General features: G+C 41.0%; 1 protein-coding gene across 1 annotated transcript in view; it reads right to left on the reverse strand.

Moving 5' to 3' along the window:
* The window catches only part of LOC144509100 (uncharacterized), a 67,567-nt gene extending 49,930 nt beyond the window's left edge, over positions 1-17,637 (reverse strand). The window contains exon 1 of the mRNA XM_078237500.1: positions 17,550-17,637. Coding sequence (XP_078093626.1) covers positions 17,550-17,637 — 88 coding nt within the window. The remainder of the gene's footprint in view (positions 1-17,549) is intronic.
* Positions 17,638-18,024: the final 387 nt, after the last annotated feature.

The raw sequence follows: 18,024 nt of genomic DNA on the forward strand, positions 1-18,024 counted from the left end.
GAAGCAAAGAGTCGGAATAAATGGGTGTTTTTCCGGTTGGAGGAAGGTAACTAGTGGCGTGCCGCAGGGATCGGTACTCGGGCCGCAACTATTTACCATTTATATAGATGATCTGGAGGAGGGGACGGAGTGTAGGGTAACGAAGTTTGCAGACGACACAAAGATAAGTGGAAAAGTGAATCGTGTGGAGGACGGAGAAGATCTGCAGAGAGATTTGGACAGGCTGAGTGAGTGGGCGAGGATATGGCAAATGGAGTATAACGTTGAGAAATGCGAGGTTATACACTTTGGAGGAAATAATAACAAATGGGATTACTATCTCAATGGAAACAAATTAAAACATGCTACCGTGCAAAGGGACCTGGGGGTCCTTGTGCATGAGACGCAAAAGCCCAGTCTGCAGGTACAACAGGTGATCAAGAAGGCAAATGGGATGTTGGCCTATATTGCGAAGGGGATAGAATATAAAAGCAGGGATGTCTTGATGCACCTGTACAGGGCATTGGTGAGGCCGCAGCTGGAATACTGTGTGCAGTATTGGTCCCCTTATATGAGGAAGGATATATTGGCATTGGAGGGAGTGCAGAGAAGGTTCACCAGGTTGATACCGGAGATGAGGGGTTTGGATTATGAGGAGAGGCTGAGGAGATTGGGTTTGTACTCGTTGGAGTTTAGAAGGATGAGGGGGGATCTTATGGAGACTTATAAGATAATGCGGGGGCTGGATAGGGTGGAGGCGGAGAGATTCTTTCCACTTAGTAAGGAAGTTAAAACTAGAGGACACAACCTCAAAATAAAGGGGGGTCGGTTTAAGACAGAGTTGAGGAGGAACTTCTTCTCCCAGAGGGTGGTGAATCTCTGGAATTCTCTGCCCACTGAGGTGGTGGAGGCTACCTCGCTGAATATGTTTAAAGCGCGGATGGATGGATTCCTGATCGGTAAGGGAATTAAGGGTTATGGGGATCAGGCGGGTAAGTGGTACTGATCCACGTCAGATCAGCCATGATCTTATTGAATGGCGGGGCAGGCTCGAGGGGCTAGATGGCCTACTCCTGCTCCTATTTCTTATGTTCTTATTAGAAGGAAAAAGAAATAATGTGACAGAACAAATCCAATAAATGAATAGCAATGAAAGGTTGAAAAAAAATGAATAGCAAAGTGATGCACTTTTTTTCTTTTATATTCAACAACAATCTGATCAGAAAATAAAAACAGCAATAAAAATGCAACCTGGATAGTTCAAGGTAGACAAAGATAGAATGTAAAAAAGAAGAAAGGGAGGAAATAAAGTCAAAGGGAGAAAAGTAGCCCAGCCTCTGATCCTCCAATTTTCATATTATCTCTGCACTGTTGATTTGTTCTAGTATTCCGTAACCTCTATCTTTTAATGTCCTTGCCTTCAATTAAAAACATTCACTTCACCCACCTAGCTCATTTTCCTAAGGACATACTGCCTCTATCTTCCATCCTTCAAGTGTAAAGAAGACAAACATGAACATATCTGATGGACAACTGGGTTAGATATCACACCACCATCCTCCGCTCAACCCCACTGCCATCAATACTACTCAAGGTCAAGGAAGCTACCTCAGCTTTTGACTTGTATTTCTCCCACTACAAGGAACCAGGTGGGTCAAAATATCCTTCCCAGTATAAGAGGCTTGATGTGCTCTCAAGCACCTAGTAGTTAGGATCTGCGGGGAACATAGACTCATAAAATACATGTGATTATGCATCTGAATTACAAAATGGCTGGATTCTCTGGCCTCACCTACAGCTGGGATTCTCTGGTCCCACTGCAGTGAACGGAGATTTGGCTGAGCGCTGAGCGGCGGCAGAGCGTGAACAGCCAGAGAATTCCGGCCAATGACTTCAAACAATCTCTCTGAACCTATCCTTATTAATCATACATATATTCATAAGATAAATGTGAATGTATGTCTCTTGGTATTATAGCATCATAAAATGCAAATATACTCTTTTGAGAGACCAAAATAACTGTTTAAAACTTAGAAAAGGGAATGTCCTTTAATTAGCTGAGGTGCTCATAAACTAATGGGAGGCCTTGTTTTTTTTAAAATTTTATTTATTAGTGTCACAAGTAGGCTTACATTAACGCTGCAATGAAGTTACTGTGAAAATCCACGAGTTGCCACGTTCTGGCACCTGTTCGGGTACACTGAGGGAGGATTTAACATAGCCAATGCAGCTAACCAGCACGTCTTTTGGACTGTGGGAAGAAACCAGAGCACCCGGAGAAAACCCATGCAGACACAGGGAGAATGTGCAGACTCCACACAGACAGTGACCCAAGCCGGGAATCGAATTTGGAGTCCCTGGTGCTGTGAGGCAGCAGCGCTAACCACTGTGCCACCTTATAGCACCCCTACTGCTAGGCCAGAAGCTTCAGGTTCGAATCCACGCCAGGACTTGTTGGCCATGGAAGAAGTGTTCATAACACAGATCAATGGGCTGATAATCAGCTCGGGAATCCTTCCACCACTTCCCCCACTATTCCCCAAAAGGTAAAAAACAGTGTGGGTGTGAAGATATGCTTAAAAATGTATATGCTAATTGTCACAATGATTTCAACATCAGAGCACAAATACCAGCATCATTGGTAAAATGTCATTGAGGTGAACTGAATTTTGAAAAGAAATTAATTGTCTTCATGCTGGTCTGGTGTTGTTTGTTTGCATTGGCATTGATTTTAGAAGTACATACAATTGTCAAAGGCAAATGACATTTTTTAACAAAGCACTTTTCCCTTATTCCATTCAACAATAACAAAAAAAATATTTTGATTGAATACTTAATAAAACAAACTCTGTTTTTTTAATATACTTAGCCTTTTAAGCACCAGTCCCTGAAGAGGAAAATTGCGTCATTCTGGTTGTTAGTATGCACTTGCAAAAGAGCAGGTACTCCTTCTGTTTTATGTGTTACATTTCCTGAAGAGAATGCTCAACAAATGAAGAAATTGGATAAGCAGGAAGCATACTGTGACAGACGCATCAATGCAAAATGAGACTTCAATATGCCAGCTAATCAGCATTTAGAAACCCTGCAGCATATGTACCACCTACAGACAAGTAGACGTAACCATTTGCACACTGTGGAGCAATTGAGAATGCTGGAAAAACTCAGCAGGACTGGCAGTATCTGTGGAGAGAGAAGTGTTAATGGCCAGGAATCTCCGACTGTTCACGCCGGCAGGATCTTCTGATCCTGCTGATGGCACACCCCCACCGAGGGTTTCATGGCAGCGTGGGGTGCAGTCAAGGGATTGCATTGACAGCAGGGGGTCAGAAGATCCCGCCACTGGCAAACGATTAGGACCGAGGGAGCACTTGCAGAATCTGGTGGCCTTCATAAAGGACACGATAAAAGATGGCATAGACTACCTTTTGGACAACCTGGAATCTCAGTATAATTTTGTTTGACCAGCCCATGGCCTGGGAAGGAATATCTCATCACAGTGGGAGTGCGGGTCAGTGAGACCAACTAATAATCAAAGATACAGTTACTTCAAACTTAGAAACAGTAAGGATGACATCCAAAAATGTAGCTGCAGCTAATAAGGAGAAGTTAGAAAAGTTGCCCATGGCTCATAAAGAGATGTTAGAAACTTTATAAAGAATAGCTGGCATTGAGGGGAGGTAAACATTAGTGGGAGTTGTCTATAGGCCTTCAAACTACCTTGTTTAAAGTCCTTGTTGTCAGTGATTCAGGGAACCCACAACACTTACATGCTGTGAGCTAAGGGATGACATTAAACAGGAAATTAGAGATGCATGCAGCAAGAGTGCTACAATATTCATGGGTGATTTTAATCTACACATAGTATTATTGCTAATTTGATTTGCCTAGCCTGTGAGTAATTCCTGGAGTGTGTACGAGATGGGTTTTCTTTAGACCAGTATCCCAAGGCACTAACTAGGGAACATGCTATCCTAAATTTTGTATTGTGCCATGAGGAGGAGTTAATTAATAATCTGGTTGTGTGGGATCCTTTAGGGAAGAGTGACCATAACTTGAGAGAATTCTTCATTAGGATCCAAAGTAAAGAGGTCCAAACCGAAACTAGGGTCTTAATTCTAAACAAAGGTAATGATGAAGGTATGAGGGGTGAGTTGGCTACGATAGATTGGAGAATTTCATTAGAAGGCATGATAGTGGGCAGGCAATGGCTGATTCTTAAGGAATGAATGCATGCATTGTAACAGTCACACATTTGTTTCTGGTGCAAAAACAAAACAGGAAAAGTGGCCCAACCATGGCTAACAAAACCAATTAAGGACAGTATTAGATCCAAAGAGAAATTGTACAAAATTGCTAGAAAAAGTAGCAAGTTCAAGGATTGAGAACAGTTTAGAATTCAGCAAAGGAGGATCAAGAGTTTGATTAAGAGGGGAGAAATAGGGTATGAGAGTAAATTTGCAAGGAACATAAAAATAGATTGTAAAAGCTGCTATAGTATGTAAAAAGAAAAAGATTATTGAAGATAAATGCAGGTCCCTCAAAGTCCCAAATAGGAGAATTTATAATGAGGAAATGACAGAGCAATTAAACACCTGCTTTTGTTCTGTTAGTAATAGTTAAAAAAAGTGCTGGAGAAGTTAATGGGACTGAAAGCCGATAAATCTCCAGTGCCTGATAATCCAAAATGCAGGGTACTAATGGAGGTGGTGGTGGTTGCCTTGTGGCACAATGGTAGTGTCCCTACTTCTGGGCCAGAATCTCTAGGTTCAAGTCCAATGCCAAGACTTTTTGGAAGGAGTGTTCAACATGGTTCAGCAGGCTGATAATCAGTGCAGGAACTGTTTCACCACTTTTCCCCCATTATTCCTATGATAACCCCCACAAGATCCATGGAGACTCACTGATTGATCTCCCTGTGGGGCTTGTTGACTATAAGTTCCCCTGGTAACAGACAGTGGCCAGCCCAGGTGGAACCCATTACTTAAGTCAAGGCAGGCCTAGGACTGGGTCTGCAGAACTACCTGCCCCTAGTGTGTGTATATCACAGTCGTGGTTTTACTTTGCATTGGGCTTCCTGAGTTATTACAATTTCCAGTTGGGCTTCCTGAGTTATTACAATTTCCAGAGGCTAAAAGCAGTGTGGGTGTGAAGACATGCTTAAAAAAAAGGTGGAAATAATGTATGCATTGGTTGTCATCTTCCATTCTGTAGATTCTGGAACAGTCCTGGCAGATTGGAGGGTTAAGAAAGGAGGGAGAGAGAAAACAGGGAATTACAGGCCGGTTACTCTTATATCAGTACCCATGATGTGGAGATGCCAGTGTTGGACTGGGGTGGGCACAGTAAGAAGTCTCACAATACCAGGTTAAAGTCCAACAGATTTATTTGGTAGCACAAGCTTTCGGAGCGCTGCTCCTTCATCAGTACCAGGGAAAATAATAGAGTTTATTATAAAGAATGAGATAACAGGACACTTAGAAAATAACAACCAGGTTGGACAAAATCAACTTGGATTTATGGGAAGGAAATCATGTTTGACGACTGACGGAAGGACATAACTAGTAGAATAGATAAAGGAGAACTAATGGATGTAATGTATTTGGATTTTCAAAAACATTTGATAAAGTTCCATGTAAGCGGTTGGTGTGCAAAGTTAAAGCACATCAGATTGGGTGCAATTTATTGCCATGGATTGAGTATTGATTACTAGGCAGGAAACAGGGAGTAAAGTTTAAAGTTATTTATTAGTCACAAGTAGGCATTAACACTGCAATGAAGTTACCACAGTCCGACGCCTGTTCGAGTACACAGAGAGAATTTAGCATGGCCAATGCACCTAACCAGCACATCTTTCGGACTGTGAGAGGGAACCACAGAATCCAAAGGAAACCTACGCAAACACAAGGGAGAACGTGCAGACTCCACACAGACAGTGACCCAAGGCGGGAATCAAACCCAAGTCCCTGGCACTGTGAGGCAGCAGTGCTAACCACTGTGCCACCATGCTGCCCTTGTAGGAATAAATGGGTATTTTTCAGAGAGGCAAGTGGAGACTAGTGGGATACCACAGGGATCAGTGCTTGGGCCCCAGCTATTCACAATATATATCAATGATTTGGATGAGGGAATCAAATGTAATATTTCCAAGTTTGCTGATGACACAAAACTAAGTGGGAGTGTGACTGGTGAGGAGCAAGTTTTGGTCACTTTACCTAAGAAAAGATATACTTGCAATAGAGTGAATGCAGCATAGGTTCACCAAACTGATTCTTGCGATGGTAGGATCGCCATATGATGAGAGGTCAGGTCGACTGGGCCTGTATTCACTGGAGTTTCAAGATCTCACTGAAACGTATAAAATTCTGACAGGGATGGACAGACTGGAGGGAGAGATGATGTTCTCCTGGCTGGAGGTCTGGTGGGGCATGGTCTCAGGAAATGGGATAGGCCATAAAGGACTGAGATGAGGAGAAGCTTCTTCACTCAGAGGGTGATGAATGTGTGGAATTCTCTCACCACAGAAGGCTGTGGAGGCCATGTCACTGAATACATTTAAGAAGGAAATAGATATATTTCTACACAGGTGTTAAAGAGTATGGGCAGAGAGTGGATGCAGGGCATTGAGATAGAAGATCAGTCATGATCGTATTGACTGTTGGAGAAAGCGCAAGGGGCTGAATGCCTACTCCTGATCCTATTTTCTATGTTTCTATGTACAATAACTATTAATAGGATGCCTCACAAAGGGCAAGCACATGTCTTTTTCAGAAGTAATAGCATTTATCCAGGAGTGGGTAGATGAAAAAAATCTAAAGCACTTCTGCAGTCAGAGATGTAAGAAATGTAAACAGAGAGAAGAGGAGATTGAGAACTTTAAACAGCAGATATACGAGATCACACACCAGAAAGGTCAGGAGGTAATTTGCTAAACCGCAGTCCGGAATTGGCAGTTGAACAGTGTGGTGAACCATCGTTGGTTCCCACCAGGTAGTACTGAGCCAGGGTCTGGCCAGTACTATGAGTCTGTATATATGTTGCTGTTGGGGTTAGGGTTGGGTTGTTCTACTTGTTACTGTTGGGGTTAGGGTTGGGTTGTTCTACCTGTATTATAGTTATTATGGTACATCCCAGTCGGGCTCCGCCTCCTGGGAGAGGTATAAAGGTCACTGCTCTGTCTGGGACCCCTCAGTCTGGGATCGTGTACTATATATGGTAGCTCCATTGTAATAGTAAATAAAAGCCTTTATTTCCTCGAGCATCTCTAGCCTCGTGAGTTATATCGCGCATCAAACAGTCAGCCATGATACTGCAACAGCAGAGTCTCTCTAGTTAAATGTGGGAACTGCTCTGGTAGAAGAACAACAAGCCTGACAGGAGTTGAAGAAGTTACAGAGTGAGAAGCTCAAACAGGAGCTTGAGGATGCTGGAGGATCACTAGGAGAGGCAGGTAATGGCCCCATCAGGAAGCAGATCATTCCCTGTGTAAGCTGAAGATAACAGAGTTGAATGGGAAGTTAGGTAAACAGCAGGCTTTGGTTTACGAGATGGATGCTATTGACACTGACGTAATGCCAAAGGTTCCCAATTATCTTGCGATTAGGAACTTAAAACTTACTGGCTTTATTTAGCCAAACTAAACAGTACCCAGATGAGAACCTGGTAGCTTTTGTTGATCATTTCTACAATCTGTATAAGTGCTCCCTGTACCAACAGTGGATATTGCGAAGGGGCAGGTTCAGAAGCAGTTTAAGGGTGTTCCTGACTGAACTTCAGCTTACGCTTAGAGCAGCTTTCGGTATCTCCAGCCAACCTATGGATTGCTGGAAAAAGATGAAAGTCAATGTCTGCAGGGCATGGGAGATGGTAAAGGAGTGCCTAAAGTCACAGCAAGATCCTGCACTGAGGAAATTGGTTGCCGTAGTGGAGGGTGCTTGGCACTTAAGTAAAAACCCCCTGTATCCCTGTTATAAACGTGGATGTAAATTGAAGCAAGGTTTGAATGGAAAGTGGCTTAGAAGAAAGGAAATAAGCTAAAAAAATTGTTTGTAGACTTAACATCGTTAACACTTTGCTGCCTGGCTCTTAATGTTAAAAGCACAAGTTTGTTGCTGGTTCTATCTATGTATCAGTGCACATGTATATCTTTGTGGGAAGCAGTATGAATTTGATCATTAAATCAATTAAAATATAAGGACTGAATGGTATCAGCATCTTAAACTTAAAACGTGAGTGTTGTGTTTTAAGAAGTGATTTTTAGCTTAAAAAATGAGTTTGCCTGGAAAAAGGCAAGTTTCTGCATTGAAATTTCTACATTGAAGCCTTGAAGAAGTCAATGAGTGTAATTTGGTGCGAATCAGTTACATCTCTCACACTTAGAATTTCTTTGGAGTGGGGATCTAAAGATGCCAGCAAGACCGGTTCCTTGGAGATTGGGGCACCATTTTTAAAGAGCATCCCAATCTCCAGACAACCCTGCACAACCACCTTCCCACTACTCACCAGCAAAGACCACCCTACCCCCAACACCCACTGCCATCAGCCCCCCCCGAAAATCCCCAAATAAGTGTCACACTACAAAGGATTCAACAAAGGCCCCCCCCACCCCCATACCACTCCATTCAGGAGCCCCCCTCCAACCCCCTCCCATGCTTAGGTTGGCACTACCAGGGGGCATTGCCAGGGCACTACTCAGCCAATTCCCTTGGGGACTTCAGTAGTCTTTGGCTCCCCTGCCGTGGCCATCATGACAGGTCTCCGTTTGTGGAGACCAGAAGTGATTTGCGCCGGGTTCCCGCTGCACCTGCGGGTTGGAGAATTACAGGAGCCGGGAGAATCTGGTGCCAAACCAAACCTGCATATTTAAATTAATACATAAATATGATTATCTGGTTCACCGCTCACTGGGATGAAAAGGAAGTCAGGCACAATTTAGCCAATTACTTTGAGCAAATAAAATGTGATCTAAAATGAAGAATAAACAAATGTGTTAGTGTCTGGCATCAAATGTGAATGTTTAATTTCTGTTTAAAGATATCATAAGAACACTGTACTGGACAGTAAAGGCTCTCCAGTGAAAGTGTTGATGTGACTAATAAATTGATAGATTTCTTTTGGTGATAAATGTGTCCTTGCCTATGAACTATTAAGAGAACTGAATTTGATAAGTTTGGCCAACATCCGAGGCACTGGGACCTCTGTTTATCTCACTGGAGAGATAAGCAAATATTTTGAAACAGAGATTCCCTTTGATCTTTTGATGAAATCGCCTGAAAGTCAAGAATGTGTGGTACGATATTAGGATGCTGCCATGAATGTGAAAATGTGACTTGTGAAGCAACTAACATGCTAAAATATATGGGAAAATGCATGGAAGAACAGGTCTCAGACATGCATAAGTACTTGACAAACAGCATAAAATGAAATGATTAATGTGACCAGTAGAATGAGACAACATTGTAAATATTGTCTCATTGTTGTAAATATATGCACTGTGCATAATCCATAGAGAAACTGACTTTAAAACAATCAGGATAGAATTAAACACAGTAGAAATAGTCAAAATTAAAGTAAAGTGCAAGATTAGGATTGAGACAGTTAAGGGCTTGGAAGTAATAATACTTAGTAAGAGCTTTCCACAAGATGAATAGCAGAAGAGAAAGCTGGAGAATCTTTTAAATTCTTGATTTATTGGTGAGATATTAAACTGCAGCCTAAGCAGCTCTCCTGCAAACAGATAACAGATATTATTGGGTAAAGTTGTCTGTAGGTGGGAACGATTGTTACAAGTAATCGTGATCAGGAGTCACATTTTACCAGAATTCTTTTCACTCAGTTGCAATAAATATCATGCGGATTAAGCACGAATTTACAATCTCCCATCACCTCAGTCATCAGGAATAGTGAAAAGGGGAAAGAGGGCCCTCAAAACAATGTTGAAAAAGCAATGTAGAGATCACCATACTCAATCAAATAGTTAAAAGCATTGTCAGAATTGGAAATATCAAAAGTAACAATCAGGGCTGAGGATAGAATGTGAATTCTACAGTGTGCCTGGTCCATGGGCATAAATTGTCCTACTTAATAAAGGGGACTAGAGACTATCAGAATAGGATCATAGTTCCAGTGGTTTTGTGTTGCCCCGCTGCATGAGCATGCTGAATGGGAGATTTTAAAGTGGAATTCCCATAAAGTATGGTGTGGGGAAAAGCTATGCCCCATTGAAAGGTCCAGCTTTAGCTTTAAGCCAGCCCAGAACACCCAAGTAGGAAGTCATGTCTTGTTCTCAGTACTGACCTATAACATTATTGAGCTAAGGGTAAACTTCAGAACACAAGACGAGGCAACCAAAGAAATTGTACAGTTCGGACATCCTATGTCCCTTCTCTCGTTAATAGAAAGGACAGCCACCTCATAGCATCATCTAGTCAAAATGAAGCAGAATAACCAGGAACGATGCTGGTGGGAAACTGTCTATGATGTTGGGCAAGTCCTCTGGGTCACAATACTATAAATTTTGATGATCCTAATCCAGGTTTGGTGTTAATTGATGGTATTTTCATGTTCTCTTATTGGAGATGCTTGGTCCACAAATTAAATAAATGAATGAATGGCTCAGAGATAGCTTCACCAATCAGTGGGATGTAGTAATTACTGAGGGATCAATAAATATATTGCACCCTCAAGATGGGGAGGCTTGTGAGAAAATAATGTCTTAGAATTATACTTTGTAAAATAATTAAACAATATCTTCAAATTCGGTAACTTTAACACACATTTGTATTGGTTCAAACACTATAATATAAATGAACTTTCGTAACCATAGCTTGCATACTAGTCTTCTAACTGCAAAAAACTGTTAGACTAGTAAGAACCAATATAAATTGATAAGGCGTTTGAATGCAGGAGAATCCTCTTAGGAATTTTATAGATTTGGAGCTAAGATCAGATGCCAAAGTCCAATCAAAATTCAATTGCATGCCTGGTGCCTGGTAACTGGTCCATTAGCTCAAATGGTTTTGTAAATGAGGGGATTAGTTAGTAGTTTAATGTAAAGAGAGGTTGAGGTAATGTTTTTTGGAGTGGAGAGAAGACAGATCCAAAGGGAAGAGGTTACCCCTAACCAGGATCCGAGAACTGAGCAAGTCACAGAAGTCTGAAGAATAAACTATAGAAGTCTAAGAAGTTTGCACCAAAGAGAAAGGACAATAAAGAGAGATCTACAAAACAAATCCAGTCTGAGTTTTGAACACTGTTGTCATTACACTCGGATCATAAAATCCCTACAGAGCAGAATGCGGCCATTTGCCCCATCGAGTCAGCACCGACAACAATCCTACCCAGGTCCTATCCCCGTAACCCCCACATATTTACCCCGCTAATCCCACTAACCCACTCACCCCGGACACCAAGAGACATCTTAGCATGGCCAATCAACCTAACCCGCACATCTTTGGACTGTGGGAGGAAACCCACGCAGACACAATGAGAATGTGCAAACTCCACACAGACAGTGACCCAAGCCGGGAATTGAGCCCAGGTCCCTGGAGCTGTGAGGCAGCAGTGCTAACCACTGTGCTACCGTGCTAATTACTGTCTAGTTTACCAAGTCATATTTTATGCTTAAAATATTTTTCCACTTTGCTACAATTTGATGGTCTTGCCATTGATTTATTTATCATGGCCAATTTCCTTACAACCTAGCACGGGTATGCATTCTACTGAGTGCCATTTACGCTTGTTAATCGTTGTTTCAGTTGCATATATATCACCCACATGTCATTGTGTCACCAATCAAGAAAGAGACCATTTTTAATAGAAACGTGTACAAACAAATCCACAACAAACCCTTGTGCGCACATTTTCAACCCTAAGCATTCATGGTTCGCCTGTGAATCAGAGTGCAAGGGGGCAATTATTCTAGGAGACTCAAGCAGAGGCCATGTAATAGGCTTCCCGCTGGGTGCCACGGCCTCCATGAGTCTCTGGGCACTGGATTTCCGGCGCTGTCAGCTCCGTGCCAAAATTCGGCATGGAGCTGTATAATTTATTTAAATTAGGATTAGCATTACATTAGCTAGAGTTTCCCTCCCCGCCAGGTGTGTTTCACTCCAGTGGGTTTTACAATAGCTCCACACTTGCGGGGAGCTGGCGGCCTAACCCCGCTGGAGTGAAGAGGGGCCATTGAGGCCCCCCGGGAGGTCAGGGGTGAGGAGGCCCCCCTCCCCCCCTCCCCCCCTCCCCCCCTCCCCCCGGGCATTGCGAGAATTGCAGTGCCAGCCTGGCCCACCTGGCACTGCCCAATGGGCAAAGTGGCAATGCCCAAGGAGACACTTTGACACTGCCCATCAGGCATTGGGCAGTGCCAAGGAGGCAGGGCATCCCGCTGCCACCCTCCAGCGGGAAAAGGCCCCACCCCCTGATTTGTCACGTGAATCTCGCTGTGCACTGCAGAGTGCACTGGTGTGTGGGGAATTCATTTTGAAAATCCCGCTGAAAAAACCAGCGGGATTTACTCCAGTTTTTACATGAATTTGACACTTAGATTTTTTTTGGGAGAATCCCAACCCATATTTAAGACGAGCAATATATGTAAGTAAGGTTAAGTTTGAAAACTGGAATACGCTAATGTAGATATTTATCTCATACAATGTTGTTGACTGTAAGCAATTTGCATTTTTAACAGAATGGCAAGTTAATATATTGTTAAAACTTTAAACTGACTTCTTCATTTCCAGGATGATGAGGTTTTAAAAGCAAACTACTGCGGATGCTGGAATCTGAAACAAAAACAGAAAATGCTGGAAAATCTCAGCAGGTCTAATAGCATCTGTGAAGAGAGAATAAAGCCAACGTTTTGTGTCTGGATAACCCTTCATCAGATTAGTTTTTAACTGTGGGAATTTCTAATTAATTTTAGTAACTGATCTTAAAATACTCCACCATCAAAAGTCTCTGAAGTAACATTTTATCTGACAATACAAACCAAAGGAAATGGTTGACTTCATATTATGTCGGTAACTTGTCTGGGGGCTTGTTATAATAGACCAACTATCCTCTCATAATTGTAAAAATTTTGCGTTCCTTTAACCATAAATATTTAACTGTTAAGCGCCCTCAGGGTATCTGAAAACGCTTCTCCCCAATGAAGGAATTCAATTTGCCTTTTGACTTTCTGCTTACATTTGGAGTTTGTTTTGAAAAATTACCTACATCATAAAAATCATACTATAAAAAGGATATCACTTTGGAGAAAGTGCAAAATAAATTAACTGGAATGGTATCAGAACTATCAGGAAAGATTGAACAGTTTGAAGCTTTTTTCTTTAGAACAGAGAAAATGTAGGGATGACCTGATAGAGGATATTTAAAATTATGAATGGGTTGGACAGGGTAGTAGTGTAGAGAATGTTTCCACTTGTGAGAGAACCCAAAAATAGGGGCCATAAATATAAGCTGAATACTAATAAATCCAATAGAAAATCTGAAGAAATTTCTTTATTCATAGAATGGTTAGAATTTGAACCTTGCTACCTACCGTAGGAAGTGGTATTTCAAATAACTTAGATGCTTTCAAAAGGAAACAACCTGAGAACATGAGAGAAAAGAGTAAAATATGCTGAAAGTTTGAGATGAGTTGGATACAATGCGAGGAGAATTTGTGTGGAGTTTAAATACCAGCAGAGTTGGGAGGACTGGCCTCTTTCGGTACCATATGTGACCCCGTGTAAAAAATATGCAAACATATGTACTGTATTCATTTTATGTATGGCTTTCTTAGGGAGAATAAGACACTGGAATGACTTTTTGCTCCAGTTTCCAGAGGCATCACAGCTAGTCTTGTGCAAGATACATAAATTATATACTGTACAATACACAAATAGCTTCAATAGCAAAACCATCTACATTAGACCCACACATCTAGAGGTAGGTCTCATTCTAGTCATTGAAGACCTTACTATTGTTTAGGTAGCAGGATCAGTGCAACAACTGCGTATATTGAGCAGAAAAATAAAATGCCAATATTCTGCCTTCTCAATCTTTTTCTAAATCAGTGGAACTCTGATCTAGTATATTGTGCAGAAAAATATGTTGTTTGTTCAAAAATGACCAATATGATTTGCTAAAGGTTGATGCTCCAACAAGCAGATGAAAAATGACAGGCTGGGTAATGGATTTTTGGAAATGTTTTCAACATAAGCACAATTATTCAGTTTTGACAAATGCATTATAATTCTGGGTTCTTGTTTACCATGCATTTTTAAACAGCATGTTCTTCAAACCTTACTTAGTGTTTGGATAGAACAAAAAAAATTACATCAAAAAATGTGTGCATCCTCACTTCTGACAGTGCTAGGTAGACTACATGGATGCCCTGGGAGCAGCAGACAATGCCATGGATTACTCCCCATCCAGCAATTAACAATGGTATCAATGAGGAAGCCCACACAGGTTAGACAGGTAAACAGTAATTCTCATTGGCAAAGTGGCACTACCCAATGAAGTTTTCTCTCACATGTACCAAAAATGCCCAATTTGATATCTTCACTATTTCTACTTTGCATTCAGCAATAAAAATACAATAGAAATATTGAATGAGATTGTATTTCCAATCACTACTTTTCTCTGAAGTGACTGAACATTGTAAACATGAAGCGCAGGCCAAGCACCCCCTCCTCTGAGACTGCGTCGTGCACCAACACCAAGGCTCAGTCCTGCCCCTTGCTCTCTTTGACTCTTGGTCTCTCTCTCTCTCCAGGCCATGGGCTTCGACCTGTGGCTGTTTTGCTGAGTCTGGAAATCCAACCTTGAACTGGGCAGTGATGTCTCCAGTGCTGATCTGCATGAAGTCTCTCTGAGCCCAACCCCATCACCCTGGAGCTGTAGAATGATATGGGTCCCAACATCATCCACCTCAAAACACTCAATCTATCCTTCCTGCCCAAAATCCATGGGTTAGAGTGGCTCAGATGAAATAATGGTTAGTGAGTGCATAAAAATAATTATATTTTTACAAAGTACTTAAAAAACAGATTTTCATATTTTTGATCTGTAACACACATTTAATAATTTCGTACTGCATGTTACTATACTGCTTTATCACTGTTTGGTTTTTGTTGGCATGAAAGGTTGTGTTAATTTTCAGTGATAAAATAGAGTCATATTGGAAAATAGTTCGGGAAGTTGACTTTGATAATGTTCACGATGAGGTTTGTCAGTTTTAGGAAATTATATACTTTTGAACAATGTCAGCATTGAATGCATTCATGCCATGTATGCAGCACAGGGAATAAAATTTGCTTTATTTTATCCCAACACCACCTACAAGGCTCCAATCAGGATTTGAAATACTTGCCAGTCACCTGAATGGGTGCAGCTCATGATGTTGAACACCATTCAGGGCAAAGCTATTCGCTTGATGCTGTGCCTTAGCTAATTGCCACCACTGCTCTATGGCGCCACCACTGCTCTATGGCACCACCACTGCATTATGGCTGCAATGTGTGCCATTTACAAGATCTGCTGCATCATCAGTGGAAGGTTACTTTGATAGTACTGGTCTCCCCTGTATTCTACCTCCAAAAAAAGGTAAAACTCATACCATCCCTACATTACACCATTGTGTTCATCACAGGGGCTGTAGTTCTTGAAGAAGAAAGTCAACGAAAACAATACAAAATGGGCAATAAATATCACCTTCCCATACATCCCAAGAGCAAATGTAAAAAAATGCGAAATTTGACTTTTGCCATAACAGCCACAAAGTCAGCAGAATGGCTGTGCAACACCCGTCCAACGGAAGCAGCTTTGAGTGGCCTGAACCAATTTCAGACGTGTGCCTCTTTCACGGGAAAGCAAAAATCAGCAGAGGAAAGAAGTCACCAATAGCTACATTTGGGGTTGGAGCAGTGATGAAAATATATTCTCAGTGCGCTTCCCATTTTCTCCTTCACTAATCATGCTTCTCCTCTTTCATGTTCCCATTGCATCCATAACGCTTCACTTTGCCACTGCCTATTCCCCTTCTTTGCATTGCCTCACTCATAATAGTCCTAGCCCCTTTTCCTTTTAAATACTCAACTCCAGTACTCTCCCCTCACTCACTTTTAACCATCTATCCCCCACTCCTATTTCCTCCCATTTAAGCTGAGTTATGAAGCCAGAGGTCCCCATACTTTAAGTCACTTTCCTTCTTCCCCTCCTTCTGCCAACTTCTCTTCTTATCTGATTACTTCAAAGATTTTCTTTTGCTTACAAAATGTAATCCTTAAATAAGTATGATTTATGATTTAGCTATTTGCCATTTGAAGTTAAGCTAAATGGAAGATCTACCATACATGTTACTCTGAATGTTCAATTACTGATTGCAAAATAAAAGAGCTTAATAATCGAGATTTGACCTGTGGCACTAAACTATTAATCAGTCAGCAAGAAGACTACGATTCACGTCGACGTAAAAGTGGAAACAATTGTTCTTATCAGACAAATGTATTTCTACCTCTGGAAACTGAATTTGTCTCCATCCAGCCGAATGGATGATGTTCTGTTTTGCTCCAAGAGTCCTTAGTGGAAGGAATTGGTGCAATATGCACCCATTACCTTGTGAAAGCAAGTCAATAGCAAATAAAATATGTTTTGGCACCAAGTAACATTAAATTGGTAGTTATATTCATAGCTGTACAAGGTCATTTTTGTGAGAAATTGAATATTTACTCTTGTGTCTTCATTGGATTAGAGGTAAGCAACAATGTTGGGAAAAAATAAAGCAAGTTTTATTCCCTGTGCTGCATGCTTCCCTCAATGCTGACCTTGTTCAAAAATGGAAAAGTATATCATTTCCTAACACTGACATACCTCACTGTCAACATTATCAAAGTCAACAAGAAAATCCTTCAACATATTTTGATATTTACTGATTTACAAAATTGTATTATATTGTGAAATGCAGAATGGTTGATATTAATGTTAAATTTTGTTCACATAGGTATTTCTCAATAGCTAATCTAATTGAAAGACTTTACATTCCATCTGTCAGGTATTTCACAGTAGGCAAACCGCATCTCCAGCATGTTAGCAAGCCATTTCATTTATTGATGAGTTTGCTACTAAAAATGAAAAAACTGTTCAGATAAATAATCATTCAGAATGTAGCAAAAGTACACCGTATAAAAAGAACATGTGACCTGAAAGGAACACAGGATTTAGAATTTGAAAATACCTCACCAAGGGAGATCAAAATTGTACAGAAATGTGGCACCAAATGCTTTCTAACTGACTACTGAAAGCTAACCTGCATCAATTTGAAATGAAAACACAAACTGAACCATAAAATGCCTTTACTGACGTAAAATATCCTTTTCCTGCAGTCTATAACTAAAGAAAAAAACTCAACAGGAATAAAAGCTTGATACAGCTTTGAAGCCAAGTGTCAATTTTAAAACTATTTGTTCCATAACTGGAAGCTTCCTCTCTGCAGTGTCACTCACTATTACACCGAAGGGACCACAATTTCAGTACTGACAGATCTTTGTTAAAAAAAAAAAGCTACTTATTGTATCTGTGATTCTTACCTTCAGGTGGGAGGAAGAAATCAGACAAACAGATAATGTAAACAGCCAGAGCAATTGTTATTATTTTCACAAGGACCATTCTTGCCATTGTTGTTTCAGCACATGGTTGGAGAGTAATAAGTTCTAGTCTGTCTGCCTGTGGTAAGTTCCTTCCTCTTTACGTTCAATTCCACTAAGGAAGGGGGCGGCAACAAAACTTTACGGTAATTATTAAAAATTTGATTTGTTAAAAAAGTACAATTTTGAATGGCAGTGTGTAACATGCCATGAATCTGTGCAATATTTAAAATACAATATACAAATACTGTATTCAAATCCCAATGGCTGTTGTTTAAATAAATGAAAAGCAGTTTCCCATGGAACCAGAAGGACCAAGATACAGCTTTTGATTTTAGCTGATCAGTCACTGATTGCAGTTAGCATGATAAAATAATCTGACACAGTTGGTAGCACTTAGCCTTGGACTGAGTAGTGG

This window comes from Mustelus asterias, chromosome 1 (assembly GCF_964213995.1).
Source record: "Mustelus asterias chromosome 1, sMusAst1.hap1.1, whole genome shotgun sequence".
NCBI classification, from domain to species: Eukaryota; Metazoa; Chordata; class Chondrichthyes; order Carcharhiniformes; family Triakidae; genus Mustelus; species Mustelus asterias.